Source organism: Salvelinus alpinus, chromosome 15 (genome assembly GCF_045679555.1).
Source record: "Salvelinus alpinus chromosome 15, SLU_Salpinus.1, whole genome shotgun sequence".
Lineage (NCBI taxonomy): Eukaryota > Metazoa > Chordata > Actinopteri > Salmoniformes > Salmonidae > Salvelinus > Salvelinus alpinus.
The window spans coordinates 21217961-21237865 of record NC_092100.1 but is presented as its reverse complement, the minus strand read 5'-3'; the positions used below and the strand labels follow the sequence as shown (position 1 = coordinate 21237865).

Sequence of the window (19905 nt, the reverse complement as noted above, 5' to 3'; positions counted from 1 at the left end):
ACAATATATCCCGATTATTCCATATATAATATCTGTGTGGAGAAAAATTGTGTTTATAAATTAAGGACCATGACAACCTGCCGATGAAAAGCAGAAAGTTTCACTGGAATTTTGTCAATATTATAATTGCAAAACAACATGAAGTTAAGGCCACCAAAAGTAGAGAAGACATGATGAGGAATAAAATTCCAGATAGAAGTGGGTCTTCTTAGGAATTGTTTTATCCAATTGATATTAAACGTATTATTTAAAGTAGTAAAGTCCAGAAAATTCAGTCCACCATTCTCATAAGTGTTCATTACAACAGTTTTCCTAATGTAATGGGTACGGTTTCTCCAAAGAAAGTTGAAAAGCATCTGGTCTATCTCCAGTCTCCTTTGTCTGGTTAAGGTTTAAGTCTGAGAGAGGTAGAGGACTTAAAGGCCATGTTCTGCAATGCTTAAAGCACTTTAGATCGTAAAAAGGGACAGGGAGGTGCATTTTCAATGTACAGTTAACAAACAGCCATGCTCAGTCTGTGGAGTTTTGATTTTTAGTTTGGCTTCTATAAGATAGGCATACAAGCCTGTAGATGGGACAACTTATCTTCAGAGAACTGGAATAAGATACGTTTTGTCATGTAGTGTATGTGGACACCTGCTCGTTGACCATCTCATTCCAAAATCATAGACATGAATATGGAGTTGGTACAATGTTTTGTGTTGCTACCATGCTGTGTTTTCATGTGTTTCTGCCATGCTATGTTGTTGTCTTATGTCTCGCTTAATGTAGTGTTCTCTCTCCTGTTGTGATGTGTGTTTTGTCCTATATTTTTTTGTTTTAATCCTAGCCCCCCGTCCCCGCAGGAAGCCTTTTGCCTTCTGGTAGGCTGTCAGTGTAAATAAGAATTGGTTCTTAACTGACTTGCCTAGTTAAATAAAAATATGTTGGAGCATTGCTGCAGGGACATCCATTCAGCCACAAGAGCATTAGTGAGGTTGGTCACTGATGTTGGGCGATTAGGCCTAGCTCACAGTCGGCGTTCCAATTCATCCCAAAGGTGTTCGCCGGGGTTGAGATCAGGGCTCTGTGCAGGCCAGTCAAGTTCTTCTACACCAATCTAAACAAACAATTTCTGTATGGACCTCACTTTGTGCACAGGGTCATTGTCATGCTGAAACAGGAAAGGGCCTTCCCCAAACTGTTGCTACAATGTTGGAAGCACAGAATGGTCTAGAATGTCATTGTATGCTGTACCAATAACATTTCCCTTCACTGGAACTAGACCGAACCATGAAAAACAGCCCCAGACCCTTATTCCTCCTCCACCAAACGTTACAGTTGGCACTATGCTTTGGGGCAGGTAGCGTTCTCCTGGCATCTACCAAAAACTGATTTGTCTGTCGGACTGCCAGATGGTGAAGCGTGATTAATCACTCCAGAGAACATCTGCTCGGACATTGAAACCCATTTCATCAAGCTCCTGACGAACAGTTCTTATGCTGACGTTGCTTCCAGAGGTAGTTTGGATCTCTATAGCGAGTGTTGCAACCGAGGACAGACGCCTTTTAGGTGCTACGCGTTTTAGCACTCAACGGTTCCGTTCTGTGAGCTTGTGTGGCCTACCACTTCGCTGCTGAACCGTTGTTGCTCCTAGACGTTTCCACTTCACAGTAACACCACTTACAGTTGACCGGAGCAGCTCTAGCAGGACATCAATTTGACGAACTGACTTGTTGAAAAGGTGGCATCCTATGACGGTGCCACGTTGAAAGTTACTGAGCTCCTGGAGATTGCATGGCTGTGTGCTCGATTTTATACAGGTGTGGCTCAAATAGCCAAATCCATTAATTTGAAGGGGTATCTATATACTTTTGTATTTAATAGTGTATTTCAGTGTGCACATTATTGACATGTCTTTGTTATTTGGCGTGCTTAAGACTGCATCGTGAACATTTGCCATTGTTTCTTTATTGTCTCTGTGTGGATGTTTGAAATCGCCACTACTTGTGAAGATGCGCCACACGTTAGCATGCACTCAGAACAATGGTGTTTTTGCTCCCCTCCTGCTCACCACGTGTTGCATGTGGAAGGGGCGAGGGGAATGGCGGGGCTTTGCACAAACGACCCAGAGCTCTCACTCACTGAACGTCTGAGTCTCCGTAGCGTAGCAGCGACCGCACTCCAGCAGACTCCTGCAGACTCCAGCAGACTCCAGCAGACTCCTGCAGACTCCAGCAGACTCCTGCAGACTCCAGCAGACTCCAGCAGACTCCTGTTTACTGCAGTTTCTGACATGTTGTCTCTCTGTCTGCACTCAAGCGAAATAGCTGGAGCAAAGGTTTTTCCAGCTGCAACAACTTCCGAACGTTGGGCCCAAAACATTTATAGTTACCTTAGAGTATTGTGTTTTCCATTCTCAGGACACAGGCTGATTAATGTGTCAGATTTATTTTATTGATGCAATAAGATAAAAGAAGTGCAACATAAGTGACTGAACAATTTTCATCTTCAACATCACTTAGGAACATGGGTTTTTTGCTCTCAAAGCGAAGGAAGGGTTATGGTGTCTCCACCTTCTTATTGTAAACATACCCAACATGACTGTTGTAGAAATCTAAACAGGAAGCTATGATGGATGGCCTTTGACAGAAAACTCTTTCAGACTTCCTCCTCACAGTCCACTGCTTCAGTCTGACCTGTGACACTGTCAATACTACAATACTGCTTCCAGCCTAACCTTGTGATGGTCTGAGGTTAATCTCCCGCTGAACCTATCACATGATATCAGAAGTTACAGTTTCCCTTAGGAACCTAACTTATCTCAGAGTTCAATTCTGACAAACCACAGAGACACACCATCAGTATTTCAGTTATTGACTCTTGCGTTTAAGTGTTTAGCAAATATTTAATCTACTAGTGAAATATACAGTGCCTTCAGAAAGTATTCACCCCTTGACTTTTTCCTCATTTTGTTACAGCCTGAATTTTAAAATATATATTGTTTTTGTCACTGGCCTACACACAATACCACAATGTCAAAGTGGAATTATGTTTTTAGAAATGTTGACAAATTAATAAAAAATGAAAAGCTGAAATGTCTTGTCAGTAAGTATTCAATCCCTTTGTTATGGTGAGCCTAAAAAAGTTCAGGAGTAAAAATTTGCTTAGCAAATCACGTAATAAGTTGTATGGGATCTGTGTGCAATAATAGTGTTTAACATGAAAAAAATCATGACTATCCCATCTCTGTATGGCACATATACACTTATCTGTAAGGTTCCTAAATTGAGCAGTGAATTTCAAACACAGATTCCACATAGACCAGGGAGGTTAAAAAAAGCAGATATTGAATATCCCTTTGAGCATGGTGCAGTTATTCATTTTATACTTTGGATCTTGTATCAATACACCAGGGTCTCCATTAGAAAAATGTGTCCCCGGACAATGTGACTGGCAAGATTTTAATTTACCAGACATCCATATGCATTGGGTGCATAACTCATTGGGTGCATAACTCATTGGGTACATAACTCATTGGGTGCATAACTCATTGGGTACATAACTCATTGGGTGCATAACTCATTGGGTGCATAACTCATTGGGTGCATAACTCATTGGGTGCATAACTCATTGGGTGCATAACTCATTGGGTGCATAACTCATTGGGTGCATAACTCATTGGGTGCATAACTCATTGGGTACATAACTCATTGGGTACATAACTCATTGGGTGCATAACTCATTGGGTGCATAACTCATTGGGTGCATAACTCATTGGGTGCATAACTCATTGGGTGTCCACCGACGGTGCTCAAAATCACAATTAGATTATTATAATTAATCTTAACAGAATATAAATAAAGTTGCATTAAAGTAGAACAATGTTCTTATACCAACATGACAGGTTTTTATTGAAAGGAAAACACAATTTGCGAACAACCTGTCCTATAGGCTATTTGTACGAACATTTGAATTAAAGATGCATTATGCGGAAATTGCTCTGCCATTTCTTGGTTGCTAAAATTCTAATAGTTAACATAAATAACATAAATAAAAATTATGGAAAAGTGTAGAGAATCAGTCATTGTATCTAAACCACTGTGAAAAATATTTGACAAAACCATTAAAAATAACCCAACATTGCATTTTCAGGTGTTTTGGAGCTTAAAATTGCCAAGATGGGCTAGAATGAACACATTGTTTTGATTGCAGGATTTCACTATGAAATGTGTAATGACACAGAAAAGAAGGACTTTGAGAAGGCCATTGAGACCATTACAGTTGCTTTTAGTAGAAAGTAAGTATATGGTACACCCGTTTCTCAGTACTGTATGTATTGCCATGAGCTAGAAACAATATTCATGGGTCTGAAATAAGCCGCAGATGTCTCTGTGTGTCACAATTATTTGACTGTTTACCACTTGAGATGCAACAACACTGTTCTCTGGCACAGAGTAATGGGACATGACCACATGTGGTGTCCTCAGTGGTCAGGTCAGTGGGGGCATGTGTGATGACTGTAGAAGTACAGTCAGTGTGTGAGAGAGAACTGGAGCTTAGAGAGAAACGCAGTGACACATATGCATGGTCTCAGCAGATTATTATTTACAGACCAGGGGCCTGTTGCACAAAAGTAGAATTAAGACATCCGGGATAAATGACTCAGCTGAGCTCAATGAAGCCAAAACATGTGCGTCCAGGCTTAATTGGTTGCACAAAGACCAAGCCAGGATGAGCAGACACGGATTCATTAAGCCAGGTGAAACCAATCCTGGATAGGTGCGCGCCCACGGCTCACTCAAATAGACCCCGCCACAGATCACAGATTAACTGATTTACCATGGCAACTAGAGCCGCGTACTTTTCCCCGTCGGAAGCACAAATCCTCATGGAGGCATACGAGGAGGTAAAAGATATAATTAAGAAGAAAGGCAACACCGCCACAGTGATAAAGCAAAGAGAAAAAGCGTGGCAAAGTATTGCAGACCGCCTGAATGCGTAAGTAGTGCACAATTACACACTCACCGCTCCGCTGAAACATCACAATTACAATTCAAATATTTAATTCACATCTCCAAAAATGCAGTTGTACTGTAATTATGAAACGGTTAAAATTTTAATTGAAATGCACTGCAGATATGAGTGAAATTGTGTAAAGTAACTCCATCACACTGTATAAAGCTATGATAAATTTTTTGATATTTTTACTGAAAACAAGACAAAAATACCAAGTAATTTTTTGCAGTGTGACTCCATTAAATGTGTGTGTGTGTGTGTGTGTGTGTGTGTGTGTGTGTAGATTAAACATGAACGGGCCAAAACGGACATGGCAGCAGGTCAAAATCAAATACAAGAACATTCTGCAGAATGGTATGGTCCCTGACTAATATTTAACAAAGCACAAGCATATATTGTACCCAGAAGGTGCCTGCTCACACATTGTCTGTACTGTTTTAGCAGTGAAAAAGAATACCCACAGACAAGGCACGGGTGGTGGGTCACCAAAGGCTGACCTTACCCCAGCAGAGGACATGGCCTTGGAGCTAAATAAAGGCAGGCCCGTCTTAGAGGGGATCCCTGGGGGGAAAGAGACGAGCATAGGTTCCTCCCAAGATGCCACCCGCTTCATTCAAGGTATGTCCTTCCATCTCTACATGGGATACAACCACATTCATATTGAATCAATTTGGACTGTCTGACTTTGGTTTACCTATTGCCTTGCAGTGTCTGGCAGCACTGTGTTCCTGTTAGAGCCACCAGCACAAGCACCAGACGATGCTGATCCAGTGAGTACTCCATCAAAGGCATACTGTAGGCCTGGCATGTCTTGTCTACTAGCTTCAATATGAATCCGATTAAATGTGATAGGGTGAAGGCCCCAGTGCAGCAGCAACAGCACATGATGGAGACGATGATGAGGAGGAGACCATCTCTCTGGATTCCAGAAGGCATGAGGTATCATGTTAAGACTGTGAAAGTACTATTTACTCTACAATGGTGAGGAGTCCTCATCAAAATCAAAAAATCTAATTTCTTTTACAGGACCCAGATGCTATACAGTGGGAAAACCAGCCTGGCAACATAGTGCGTATTAATAAAAGGACACCACATCCTGCCAAATTCCAGCTGCGCTAATTGTATTGTGTTCACAGAGCTCACAAGCTATCAGAAAGTTGTATGGCAACCACCTCCGGCGCCAAATAGAACTGGCAGACATAGACATTCAGTACAAGAAGAAAAAGATGGAAAATCTTGCACTGGAGTCCGAAATAAAAAAGAGGACAATTAGGAAACTGGACCTTGAAATAAAAAAACTTGAGAGGGAGGTGAGATATGCCTTCAATGTACACTGTATGCTAACTGTAACACAAATGTATTAATCATTATTTTTCTTTCCTCCCCCAGCTCCAAGAAGATGACACAGCTCAAAATAAAAATTAGGTATATTCTCGTAAAGTCAAGTGAGCCATGACATATGAGCTCTTATTGTGAGCACACAGGACGGTGGCATCTTTCTAAGGTTTTTTTTATTTTCCCAGCAATCAGTACAACCAAGTCATCGTTATAAGGCATCGCCCTCTTTTGCCCACCCCCCCAGCACCAGGTGTGGCCACTAGCCTATATGAAGGCCCAAAATTGTGTGTTCCTTTCTGCTCTGACAATGGCATGCCCATTTGTGCGAGATGTGGTGGATGAAGAAGCACTTGTGCTGAGGAGAGCCTTCAGGCGAGAAAGGGTCTTCAGGGACCGGTTGGACCCACTGGCCTTCCCTGATGACCATCTATATGAAAGATACAGGTTTTCTGCAGATGGCATCAGGTATCTATGCAGACTACTGGGTCCCAGGATTAAGCACCGCACTGCACGGAGCCATGCACTGAGTGTGGAGCAAATGGTTTGTGTGGCCTTGCGCTTTTTTGCTAGTGGAGCCTTCCTGTACTCAGTGGGGGATGCAGAACAGCTGAACAAGGCCACAATTTGCCGCACAATAAGGAGTGTGTGTCTGGCTATCAAAGCATTAGCAGATGTCTTCATCTCCTTCCCTGGCCACAGAAGACTCTGTGACATCAAAGAGGAGTTCTATAGGATTGCAGGTAAGAGGATCTACAAATTACAGGACAACTGTTAACACATAGTAGGATACTCATTACTTTGTGTGACAGGTTTCCCCAATGTCATTGGTGCAGTGGACTGCACACACATAAGGATAAAAGCCCCCTCAGGTGCCCATGAGGCCGATTTTGTGAATAGGAAATCCTTTCACAGCATTAATGTTCAGGTGAACATAACTTTTTGATATTGTCCATTGACGAACACTCTGCATTGCCAGTGATGTGCATTGATTGGTGTAATATTCCTCATCTTATGATTTCAGATGGTCTGCAATGCTGACTGTGTGATCAGCAATGTTGTGGCAAAATGGCCTGGCTCAGTCCATGACTCCAGAATCTTTCGGGCCTCTGAAATCTATCAGTGCCTATCACAAGGTAAGCCACACAACCCCTATTTATAACTATCATGGCTGTGTCAAGAATATCACTGTGTTTATGAGGTAGTAATGATGAGATTTTGTGTTGACAGGTGAATTCTCTGGTGTGTTGCTGGGAGACAGGGGGTATGGCTGCCAGCCTTTTCTCCTGACACCTTTCACAGACCCCCAGGAAGCACAGCAGGCCTACAACCATGCCCATGCCAGGACCAGGGCCAGAGTTGAAATGACCTTTGGCCTCCTGAAGGCACGCTTTCACTGCCTTCACAAATTAAGGGTCAGCCCTGTTAGGGCATGTGATATTACTGTGGCTTGTGCTGTCCTCCACAATGTGGCCTGCCTGAGGAAGGAGAGGGCCCCCAGAGTGCCACCAGCCATGGACTGGGACAATCCGGCAATCTTCCCTGATGACGACAGTGGTCGGCTGCTGAGGGACCAATATGTGTTGAATTATTTTAGTTAGTATGTGTGCTTTCAATTTTGGTTAAATATGTCCTGTGGTGGCAGAGGAATTTGGTTCGTTTTTTGACGAATTTGGCCTCTTATGATGTTTGTGCGGTATACTGTGTGTAATACAAGGCTGCAGGGAGGCTACTGCATCCATTCATTTGTCTGTTCAGTTGATGTGTATGGATTTGTCCTGCATTTATTTTAGTGTGCAGACATGCAGGGTGTGTTATATACAGACATTTGAATGTGTATGTATCATTTTGTATAATATGCTTGGATTCTGTGCTTTCCATCTTGTAGAGTCACTGTGACTTCAGTTTCGAAAGGAGCTGATGGTTTACCTGCTTTGTTTTGTCCTTATTCAATAAAGGAACATAATGTTACACATTGTGTTTTTATATTCATATGGAATGTGTATTTGTTTATATGACAGAGTACTAGGGCCACACTGAAGAAAAAGGATAAAGTCATAAATTTATGAGGCTGGTTCTTTCTGCAGAAAAGCTACATATTGTTTTTACAGTTTTGATACTTATGACAATGTGATACTTAATATTCTGGCACATCAGCATGTCTTTGTTTATGAAACCATACTGAAGTACAATTTCACGAAATGCCCCACATCTGTCATTTTAACAACTGTCCTCCTTTAAAACAACTGGTTACAATATTATGACTTGTGTTTTTTTCCCCTCTGTGGCCCTAATATTCTATCATTTTATATATAGCCTTATAGTCTATGGGAAACTGTAAATTATCTAATGATAGCAACATCATCTAAAAATCATTTTTTATCCAAAATCATTGAAATTAATGATCACAAACGTTTAAATAATAACAGTGGGTCTAGTTATATGTGATAACAATGTATAGTGAGCAGTGAAATAACTATTGGTTTCCATTTGTGGTGACTGCTGACTGACATTAGGGATGAGATTAAATAGATCCTGGAATTTAGCCTGGTCTGGAGCAGGCTAGCTCCACAGAATAAATCTCCATGGTAATTTATACCATAACATATCCTCCTGCCCCCTATCCATCTTTAGTGCAACCGGATTACGGATCAATTGAGCCAGGATCACCAAGATATCCTGGCTTAATCCCTTATCCTAGTTTTGTGCAACAGGCCCCAGGAATAGGTGCATCTGTTTTATTTACCTTTATTTAACCAGGTAGGCCAGTTGAGAACAAGTTCTCATTTACAACTGCGACCTGTTCTCTGTGTATGTGTGATAACGGTAGTTTTTATACAAACATATCACTCTCTCAAAATACAATTGGAAAAATGTACCGCTAAAACGTTCTGTGATGTGTACAGTATATTGCACATAGGTGTGTTATTAAAGTTGTGAATAGGAATACACACACATTACCAAAGAGTGCTTGTTCACATCCGGGCCCTTTACACAGTACAACACACAGCAGCAACAGGGCAAGGAAGACACAAAGAGGAAGTTAAATGGTGGCGCGATGGCACAGAGCCTGAAGCCTGGCATGAACTGTTTCCTGATGCTCTCTTCTCCTTGTATCCTTTCCTTGTTTCCTTTCCATGACCATCGGCGGGTGAAATAACCAGAAATGTACCCTCCACATTGCTTTAACCTATTTGTCCCTCGTATATTAGTACTTTCTGTCTCTGTGATGGTAGTAGTGTCTCTGTGTAATGGTCTCTCTGTCCTCCTCAGTGTGTCAGAGCTGCTGATGGGGGAGGTGGACAGCAGTACCCTACTGTCCCTGCTGCCAACAGAGAAGAGCAGGGTGAGTGGAGGTTAATGTGGCTTTCGTGTGTGTGTGTGTGTGTGTGTGTGTGTGACAGTCTCAGAGTGGATGTTTGTGGGGCACGGGGGCAGCAAGGCCAACTTCCTGGCAGTGAGTCTTTATCTCTGCCTTTTCTTCACTCTCCTGTTGTGGCCACACACACACATACACAGGCCAGATAACAGCTCCTTTCACCTCCTCCATCAATACCACTCTTACACTGACACACTGAATTCATCAGGCCTGCACACACACTGGGCTTATTATTGCCCACAGTCTGTGCCAAATGCTATATACTTCCGTTTACAGTGGAACATCCATCATTCAATTGCACATCCCCATCCATGAGATTCCACTTGGCGTCGCTCTATTAAATAGTTGTTTGTATTGGCTCTGGGAAAGTGTCCTGCCAAATGATTTTGTGTAGTGCCAGAAATGTTTTCTATGTAGTTGGCCATTTGCAATGGTTTGAACTGGTCATTTAGTGTGTAATGTAAATATCTTCCAAAATAAGGTACTATTCATGAGTGGTTAAACTCTCCCGCTCTCTTTGTCCAGTCTATGGAGAACCTGTACAGGGCATCAGGTCAGGGGCTGGAGGGAGCTCAGATGAGGGATGACCTGCAGGACTTTGGCCGGGCCGAGGAGGTGGACATCATGCTGCAGCGTAGTGAAGGGGGAGTGGACTCTGCTCTGGCCTACGCCAAGACCATCTATAAATACATGAAGGACCTGATGAGCTACGTGGAGAAGAGGACCTCACTGGGTGGGCACACAGACACCGCAGTCCACACAGATAATAATAGACATTTAGGTTGATTCTTATACCCTTCAATTAAACATATTAAGTTTATTCGCCCATATCTTCCCCCATCCAGAGGTGGAGTTTGCCAAGGGCTTACAAAGACTGTACCAGTCCAGCAAGCACAGCATCACACACGTAAGCCCTGGTGGTTTTGTCTTTTATAATAAAAGGAAAGGAATCCCTAATTCACTCTCGTCAAAATGATTCCATCCATTTCAAGAGGCTCCTGTGACAATGCTCTTTCCTCTCCAGCTCTCTCAAGCACCACATGCCCTTCTACTCCATCTACTCTCTGGCTCTGGAGCAGAGCAGTGGGGGTGCAGCAGGCCACCTCCACACTGCACAGCCAGACCTTCCTACAGCCTCTGACGCAGCGTAAACACAAGCATGAGAAGAAACGGAAGGAGATCAAGGAACAGTGGGACTGAGCCAAGAGGAAACTGGTCAGTTCCTTGCTAGTGCTATTTATGCAATATGTTGTCTCTCCTATTTTGATTATTTGTTTCATATTGCCATGATGTTTACAGGAATTTATTTTGTACTATTGAGATGTATCTTTTTAAAACATTATTTGACAAGATGTCCACACAAAGTATTTTGAAGAATACCCTTAGTTTTTTTCAAGAGTTTTCCCAATTTGTGTAACTGAAGACTGATTCTGTGTGTACCTGTGTTTTTGTGATCCAGCTGGAATGTGAGTCTAACCTGCGCAAGACCAAGCATGGCTACATGGCTCGCTGTGAGGAGCACAACAAGGCAGCCACTAGCAGAGCAGCAGAGGAGGAGGGGGGAGGCTCCACCTCCAAGTCTCTGGGCAAGAAGTTACGAGCGGAAGAAGAGGCTCGCAACAAGGTTCCCATCACCACATAAAGTTATTTATCCTCCATTCTCTCTTCTACTCATCTCTCCTCTCCATATCTCACATCTTTTCTCCAGTGAAATCTCCTAATCTCTTTGCAGTCAATCCTGTCTCTGACTGCAAGTCATTGTCAAAGCCTATGGCCATTTTTCAATGAGAATGTATCCCATTAACCTGGCTGAGAATTGACCAGCCTGTGTGTGTGTTCAGACTGAGGAGGCAGAGGCCACCTTCAGGACGTGTATAGCAGACGCCACCACCCAGCAGCAGGAGCTGGAACATGTGAAGGTCAATGTGCTCCGACTTCTGCAGGAGGTCATCAAACAGAGTGACCAGACCCTGCGCTTGGTCAGTATACTACCACACACACACACACACACACACGTATAGACCCAGGAATCAAGTTATTCATCAATAGACCGCTCATACAGTACCCACCACAACACACATACACTCAGACCTATTGTTTGCTCAGAAAGTCTTTGCCTCCACCTCTCTCTCTATCTCTCACACCTACCTGACTTCCGTTCTATTCCTCTCCTTCCCTCTAGGCTACCATCTCGTACTACCAGATAATGCATATGCAGACAGAGGCGTTGCCGGTCCACTACCAGACTCTGTGTGAGAGCAGTAAGCTGTATGACCCAGGACAGCAGTATGCTGCCCACGTCCGAGACCTGCAGCTCACTAAGGAACCAGAGGTCACCTACCAGTTTGAGCCCTACACCGCCACTGCAGCCTCCACACAGTGAGTCACCACTAGCCTCAAAGCATAATAAAAATTATTTTATTTGTTAGGTGCCTATAGATGGGTTAGCTGACAACGTCACAAAAACGATGTGCGTCAATGGAGCAGAAGTCTGTGTGGTGGTGTTATTCTGAATGGTCAGATGGCAACAATCACAAGAAGCTGCCATGTGGGGAATCGTAGGTGGTTTATTTCAGCTTGTTTGATCTTGTTCTTGATACCATGTCTTGTTTTGACTGATGTCACTTCTATGCTAATATGGCCAACATTCACTAGATAGTTAACCAACAACTGTAACAATGTATTCGAGAGACAACTGCTCATTGTGCAAATGTATTTGTTTTCAATTAACATTGGAGATGACACATAGTTAAAATGTTGTCAACATTCTATGCCAACCCCGTCTGTTTTGCCCCATAGTTGCACCAAGATTAAAGTCAGTAATAAATCATATTTTTAATTCAAACAGCCAGCTCGAACCCGTAACGACAGCTTCAACACAGACCAGCAGAGCACCTCTGAGGGTCAACCCAGCACCGGAGAGACCATGACCGACGAGGACCGCAGTGCTGAAAATGCCAGAAAGAGTGTGTAAAGTTTTATGATATTTATTTGGTTCTTACTGTCTTGTGCCATCTCACCATGCAAGACCTTAAATCAATGCTCTAGGTTTACAGCGCAAGACAAAATGGTGTAGACCTTCAGTATACACTGAGTGTACAAGACTTTAAGAAATTATTAAGATGCTCTTTCCATGCCATAGACTGAACAGGTGAATCCAGGTGAAAGCTATGATCACTTGATGTTACCTGTTAAATCCACTTCAATCAGTGTAGATGAAAGGGAGACCGGTTAAAGGATTTTTAAGCCTCGAGACAATTGAGACATGGATTGTGTATATGTGCCATTCAGAGGGTGAATGGGCAAGACAAAAGATTTAAGTGCCTTTGAATGGGGTATGGTAGTGTGTGCCAGGTGCACAGGTTTGTGTCAAGAACTGCAACCCTGCTGGATTTTTCACGCTCAACAGTTTCCTGTGTGTATCAAGAATGGTCCACCACCCAAAGGACATCCAGCCAACTTGACATAACTGCAGGAAGAATTGAAGTCAACATGGGCCAGCATCCCTGTGGAATGCATTCAACACCTTGTAGAGTCCATGCCCCAACAAATTGAGGCTGTTCTGAGGGGGGGAAACGGGTGGGAGGGTACAACTGAATATTACGAAGGTGTCCTTCATGTTTTGTAGTCTGTGATAATCTTGTGTACCTTTCCCCAGGACAAGGCCACAAATTGTGGGGTTCTACAGTGAGTGATGCAGACAGTGTAGGTGGCCTGGAATCTCCTACCACCAGTACAGGTAAGCCATGCACTCTATCTGGCCATCTCCTGCAGTACTGTAGCTGTATGTGTTATAATTGTGTATGTTTCAGGTGACATCAGTAAAATGGCGTGCACCTCCTCCACCGGGACCATGTCATCAAATGAGGGTCCAGATGAGAAGGACGGGAACGTGGCCTCCTTCCAAGCACCAAGTGAGACTTGAGATCCACCTCCTCTCTGTTTGCCAACCAGTGAATAATTAATGAATTCATTGATAAATGCATTAATCTTCCTCTGCAGACATAAATGGCATGGAGCCAGAGATGGCGGTTCCAACCGGATCTTTCCGGAACATTGGGCTCTCCAAAGCCGCCCAGACCCACCGGCTGCGTAAACTCCGCACCCCGTCCAAGTGTCGGGAGTGCGACAGCTACGTGTACTTCCAGGGAGCAGAGTGTGAGGAGGTGAGTGAAAATGCCATCTCCTTCGCCACCTTTAAAGCTGCGAAAGCAATCGAATTTGGCTGGTAGATTGGTTGCATACTTCTGTTTTTCTGTGTAAAGGATCTCTTAAGACTTTCATTGGTTATCATCCTGACCGCTAACCCCTTGACCTATGCCCCCTGACCTCTACACTAGTGTTTCCTGGCATGTCATAAGCGGTGTTTGGAGACGTTGGCCATCCAGTGTGGCCATAAGAAGCTGCAGGGTAGACTCCAGCTGTTCGGCCGAGACTTCTCCCAGGTGTCCAGCGACAGCTCCAATGACATCCCCTTCATCATCACTAAGTGCATCTCCGAGATAGAGAGACGAGCCCTGAAGATGAAGGTGAGGGAACGGGGGATGAAGGAAATGATTGCTTGAAATGAGCATAATGGTTGGTTGAATGAATGCATTATTTTCTTTCAACCCTCTCTATCCTTTAACATTTTCTCTCTCTTCCCATTTATCTCCATCACTCTCTGCAGGGTATCTACAGAGTGAATGGGGTGAAGACTCGTGTGGAGAAGCTATGTCAAGCATTTGAGAACGGCAAAGAACTAGTGGAGCTATCGCAGTGTTCCCCCCACGACATCAGCAATGTCCTTAAGCTCTACCTCCCGACAGGTACACACCTTGTCTGTTTCAGCCTCCATATTTAATTGCACTTATCAGTTAGCTATTGTTAAGGCTGCGAAGGTTCGACTGAGATAGGAACAATATCACACCTGAACTTGGTTAAAATAATTGTTTAATTCAAAAGTTAATAAATGGCAAATGCAATTTCCGTATATACGGGTTCACTGCACCACCCCGCAGGGTGGAACAAGGAACTGACTTGTTCCTGACAAAGATATTATAATATACTCATGACAGAGATAGTTCCCGCTTCCGAGCCGGCCTGTCAGAGTAGAGACTGGGCGTGGTTTAGACTCACCCAGCCTATCGTTGGTGTTAGCGCTTAAGCTAGTCCTAGCCTCTTAGCGCATGTGATGTCCCGACGCTGTTGCTGTGTAGATTACGCTCCCTCACCCCAAAGACTGAGGTCAGACAGCTCTGCAATATTGTCTGAGCTATTTGCACCTGTATACAAAGCCCACTGTTCTCGCTCAAGGCTAACCACAGCTTCCCAGCACACTTATCTGGAGCTGACTGTTACTTCCAGCACACACACACAGACACCCAGGCCAACAGTTGCTAATATTCAATCACATGTGTTATAGTATTGGGTTATAGTGCATAATTCAGAACCTCACAGATGATCTTCGTGTATCCTATGCCCTTGTGCATTGTTGCATACAAAACACATATTTCAGGCTGTGGCCTCATGGTTAGGCTATGAGAACTTGTTACTCCTGAGAACAAAGACAAATTGTCAGGCCTACATAAGTCAGTAGCTTAAACTTTAATTAATGTAAAATCCTTCTAGTTTATAGTTATTTTAGCACGCTAAACCTAGCAAAACCCCACAATCCCCCTTTTGACACCTGAAAGGTGTCAACATAGAAATTTTGATTCCCCGTTTTGACACCTGAAGGGTGTCACAACCATAAACAAATTTCATCCCTTTTCCACGTGCTAGGTGGGCTCGTTAACACCCAGGAACTTATAACCTTCTTAGGGAGAACAGTTTTATTCATAGACCTCTTTTACAGCAAACCATGGGTCATTTCAGCTGTCCCAACATAGTAATATGTTAATAGCATTTCATGAAAATAATAAAAAGTTTTGCCATACAGGACTTCGCTGCTGTCGCTTGCCTTTCGCTGCCATTTTTCCAACTGTTAACTACGATGACGTAGTGGTGGAGAGTAGACTCCAAAATAATTGATACCTCGACTCCCATTTCTTGAGTGTTTAGATTCGACACCTAAAATTCTGTATTTTTGGAAAGGTGAAGACTAGCGAGGGACAGATGTGGAGAGGCGAGGGGCACAGTATAGGTAGGTAGGTCGTCAAACAGACAGACCTCAACGAATAGGCTAGGATATTGAGATGTGCAAGATGCAACACTTCGCTCTCACACGGTCTCACACAGTATCTCCGCATGTGCACGGGTTCGCTTCACGCTGTTCAGTGTGGTAGATAGGGCACCAAAACAAAGGAAAACTTGAGCCTCGCGCTTCAACGCTCTTAGTTGTTGCGGAAATTGACCCACTATGCTGTTTACATTCTGCATATTTTTTCAGTTAAGGATTTTAATGTTTAAAAGTCTGCTCCCCTTACATGTTTAATTTTTTTTTTTTTACCTCTGCCTGTCATATCATCCATGTTTCCCCCTTCCCTTCTTTGCCCTCAGGATTGCAGAGTTCGAGCAGGACAATAAGATGAGTCCCAGTAACCTGGGCATTGTGTTTGGCCCCTCTCTGATGCGGCCCCGGCCCACTGGGGCCACAGTGTCCCTGTCCTCTCTAGTGGACTACCCCCACCAGGCCCGCATCATAAAGACTCTCATAGTCTTTTACACAGCCATCTTCCAGTCCTCCAGCCGTCACCCATTCTCCACCCAACAGGCCTGTCTTTGGTTGTAGAGGATGCATGTACATACTTTAGATAAGCAAAATGACATGTTAAAGAATATTTCAAACATACAAAGAATGTGAATGCTTTCAGTTCACCTACCCACAATAGCTCAACTAATACCAGAGTTGTGAATGGTTTGAACTCAAGCGCCCTATTTTATCTTAGGTTTTGTGTTCGTCCCTGCTGGTATAGACTGTCGGTGCAGGTATAGATGACAACAGCAGTGCTGCGGTAGCTGATGTAGAGAAACAGGATGCCAATGAGGAACAGAGCAGAACAGACTCTGACAAGATGGAGGGCTGTGGTAAGAGATGTTTAGATGGACTTGTGAAGAATTACCTTTGCCTTTTTGATTTTAGTACATCTTTATAACTTGTATTTATCCAGGTGAGTCTGACCAGTGTCACTTCATTACATCCCTTCACCTTTTCTCCATGCAGGCAGTTCTCCAGAATCCCTGGGTTACAGTGAGCAAATGGTTTGACTGACAGTTTGTGTAAACACAGCCTGTGCAATGTGTCAACCACACTGAAAGTCTTTACGGTGTTTAAGTGTACTTCCAGTCTGGCGATTTTGTTGGTGGATGTTACCACAAATCTTGGTTTTAACATGTCATGAAATACTACATGACACATTCATCATGGACACTTGGTTATAGCTGTTCTGTCAGCATTAATTCTAGTTATAACAAGCTGTGACTTAATTTTGAAAATAATCTGTGCCTTACAAATTGGCATAGTGATAATCTTTCAAAAAGTATTTACATTGCTCTTATGCTTGAATAGTGAGTTATTTATCTAAGATCATTTCCCCAGGTATTCAAAGTGCTGCTGGTTTTATTTCAGCACTAAAATCCCAAAAATGCATATTTAGATTTTAACAGTTATGTAGGATGTATTTGTCTTTATCTGCTGAATTCACTGTTTTGACATTGTCAGTAATAAAGAGAAAGCTATTAAATGTTGACCATGCCTTGTAAAACAACCATTTCATTGAAACTATAGCCTCATTTATACCTGCTGCTACTCTAGGTGACAGATGCTAATATGTACCTTTTGTCTTGACCTTGCACACATTTTTAGAACCCTAAAATATGCATTGTCTGGATGGTCAAACCATTTAAAATAATCATTATAACTGGCATCACCATACATATCTTTGGAAAGATATGTCAAAGGATTTATTGAACAAATTAACAAAAGCCAAACTTAATCCAAAGAGATGAGGCCAGCTGTAGAATAATCCATGAGTTTTATTGGCTCACCCGCTGTTCCTTAGTACAGCGACATACCTAAAGGAACAAGAGTAGCATCAGAATTAACATTCTCAAATGCCCATCTGAATAATTAATTATTTTTCGTATGACAATACATTTAATATAGAGATGCTGGTTAGGAAACAGCCCTAACACTGCAATCAAGATATTCACCAAGCACTCACATTGAAATCCTCACTGGACCAGCCTGTAGGTGATGTATCGTCCAGCAGTCTCACTGGGTCTGATTATCTTTACTACCTGTCACAGCAAAGAGGAACGAGAGCCAAGTAAATCACTTATTTCAGACATGTTTTAACTACATTAGGTTGAGGAGATTGATCTTGTACCTGGCCTCTTTTCAATCCAAAGTACCGGGCTACAGGATCTCCTTGTTGGATCCTAGGCAGCTGACTCTCCTTCAGTTTACTGAGACACAAATAAAGAAATCCCAACACAAGTATCTCTATAAAACTCAATCTAGTGTTAGATCAATAGATTCTCATTTGGGGTGACTATGCATGTGAATCCAGTCCATAGAACACAGGATTTATACTCTATCTAGGTACGAGTTTGAAATCCATGCTGTGAAAAAGGATACTATCGTAACAGCAATTCAGACAGTTCCTCTTTTGTCATGACTATGTGTTCAGGAACTAGCTGCAACAAAATAATTACATCAGATTAGTTAAGTGTGCCACATAGCAGTTCAAAAGGTCTTATGACTACAATCTTAATGATATTGCAACATAACTTTCCATCTGCTTACCTCATGCTCAGTGATGTTTATTAGAAGCTCCTGCTGCAGAAACTGTTCCAGGATGTATTTGGGGGCCATATCAACTAGAGACTAAAATTTGATGTGAAGAAAAAAAAAGACCACTGAAATGAAAAACTGAAAACATAGTAGCTTGAAAAGGTAAGCTCTCGTGTCCAAAAACATCCACAAACCTTACCTGCTTAGCTGAAGGTGTCATTCCCATCTGAACTACAATGCAGGCACGTGTGATGTTTTCCTCCTGCATCCGCTGGCAGTACATCTTGATGGTCTTAATACCAACTTTAGGCTCCTCTACATGGGTGAAAATGAAGGGATTCAATATCGTCATAAGTTATAGGACTACAGCAAATGACAGGTGCTGACTTATTACTGTATCAAAAATGACAGTCAACATGGTCACTAGGGCTACATTGGCAATAACATACCAGGAAAGAAAACAAACATCTGGTCTGTGGGGTCATCATTGTGTGCTACCAGGACAGTGAGATCTGTCCGTCGTGGGCGACCCTCGCTGGGTTTGTCCCCAAACTGACTTTTAAACTCATCCAAGGTCTGGTCCAACTCATCTTGGGTCACCAGGTAGCCTCTGTCATGACACAGCTGACCAACAAGGAGAGAGTTGTACAATGACGCTTTCCATGTAATGTGACAAGACAGGTCATTCATATACTGGATCCATTGAATCATAGCCAAATAGATAGATAGGACTCATCTTTGTATCTCCATTTTGAAGTGGTCAATGTTGTTCTTCAAGATTGGCTGATCCCTTCAAGATTTGGATCAGCCAATGAAGTTGAAAGTATCACCCAGTTGACTACATTAAAATGGTGGAAGCCCTCAACGGTGCTGCCCATGTTAGCACGGCCATTAAAGGCCTCTCATTCTTTATGCACTAAAACTATAGCTAATTGGAGTCATTCATACTCCATCATTGAACTATAGTTAGTGAATATCAATTGCTCCACCTTTGAGTATAATATTGACTACAGCTACCGATAGTTAGCTACTACTAAAGTTGATACAGCTAGCAAACAGCTCATCTCAGTAACCCACCTGCATGATGGTTTTCCGAATTTTCCATAGCCTATATGTTTCCTCATCGTCATCCATTACGTTTCGATGAGATGTATTGATTTAATTACCGGTGCAGTATACGATATATCAATACATGTAAGATACTTCTCACTAGCTAACGCTAACTCACGTTGCAGTTACGCGTTATTAGGAGCGCGCGCAATGATGATGTCACCGGATATTTTCCAACAATGAGTGAAATATTTTTGACTGATCTAACCAGTCATTAGAATTGCATCTGTATTTGACCCTCTTCAAATATAAATGTTATGTCTTAGCACATGTAGAAAAAACAAACGACCGTATGAGTTAGCTCAGTCAGAGGAAAACATGCAAATTATCAAGTACAGTTATGGCACGCCCCCTAGAGGCTGAAATA

General features: G+C 42.7%; 2 protein-coding genes and 1 pseudogene across 4 annotated transcripts; 2 read left to right on the top strand and 1 right to left on the bottom strand.

The window, feature by feature from the left end:
* Positions 1 to 2083: 2083 nt before the first annotated feature.
* On the top strand, positions 2084 to 17430 carry LOC139539295 (rho GTPase-activating protein 45-like; annotated as a pseudogene).
* LOC139539704 (putative nuclease HARBI1) lies at positions 4597 to 8325 on the top strand. 3 transcript variants are annotated; one of them, XM_071342896.1, is made up of 10 exons: positions 4597 to 5352; positions 5440 to 5616; positions 5707 to 5768; positions 5851 to 5937; positions 6025 to 6308; positions 6388 to 6423; positions 6522 to 7076; positions 7146 to 7261; positions 7358 to 7469; positions 7564 to 8325. In XM_071342896.1, the coding sequence occupies exons 7-10, from the start codon at positions 6605 to 6607 to the stop codon at positions 7932 to 7934; spliced, it is 1071 nt and encodes a 356-aa protein (XP_071198997.1). In that variant the 5' UTR covers positions 4597 to 5352; positions 5440 to 5616; positions 5707 to 5768; positions 5851 to 5937; positions 6025 to 6308; positions 6388 to 6423; positions 6522 to 6604; the 3' UTR covers positions 7935 to 8325. The 3 variants fall into 3 exon arrangements, with proteins under 3 accessions (XP_071198997.1, XP_071198998.1, XP_071198996.1); XM_071342897.1 differs by having other exon boundaries at positions 4597 to 5616; positions 6025 to 6066; positions 6135 to 6308; XM_071342895.1 differs by having other exon boundaries at positions 4597 to 5616.
* A 129-nt stretch (positions 17431 to 17559) lies between the features above and the next one.
* On the bottom strand, positions 17560 to 19760 carry polr2eb (RNA polymerase II, I and III subunit E, b). The gene is made up of 8 exons (XM_071342900.1): positions 19506 to 19760; positions 18878 to 19052; positions 18628 to 18743; positions 18441 to 18521; positions 18273 to 18331; positions 18022 to 18100; positions 17857 to 17932; positions 17560 to 17707 (listed from the first exon to the last, which is right to left on the bottom strand). Exons 1-7 carry the CDS (start codon positions 19560 to 19562, stop codon positions 17867 to 17869), a joined length of 633 nt encoding a protein of 210 aa, XP_071199001.1. The 5' UTR covers positions 19563 to 19760; the 3' UTR covers positions 17560 to 17707; positions 17857 to 17866.
* Positions 19761 to 19905: the final 145 nt, after the last annotated feature.

What these genes read in the sequence shown, in the direction of transcription:
- LOC139539704 (XM_071342896.1), top strand. Translation starts at nt 6,605, where the DNA reads ATGAAGGCCCAAAATTGTGTGTTCCTTTCTGCTCTGACAATGGCATGC. An exon ending in TTCACAGCATTAATGTTCAG is followed by an intron (nt 7,262 to 7,357) that starts GTGAACATAACT and finishes TTATGATTTCAG; the next exon opens with ATGGTCTGCAATGCTGACTG. An exon ending in CTATCAGTGCCTATCACAAG is followed by an intron (nt 7,470 to 7,563) that starts GTAAGCCACACA and finishes TTGTGTTGACAG; the next exon opens with GTGAATTCTCTGGTGTGTTG.
- polr2eb (XM_071342900.1), bottom strand. Translation starts at nt 19,562, where the DNA reads ATGGATGACGATGAGGAAACATATAGGCTATGGAAAATTCGGAAAACC. An exon ending in GATGTTTGTTTTCTTTCCTG is followed by an intron (nt 18,744 to 18,877) that starts GTATGTTATTGC and finishes TCACCCATGTAG; the next exon opens with AGGAGCCTAAAGTTGGTATT. An exon ending in TGACACCTTCAGCTAAGCAG is followed by an intron (nt 18,522 to 18,627) that starts GTAAGGTTTGTG and finishes ATCAAATTTTAG; the next exon opens with TCTCTAGTTGATATGGCCCC.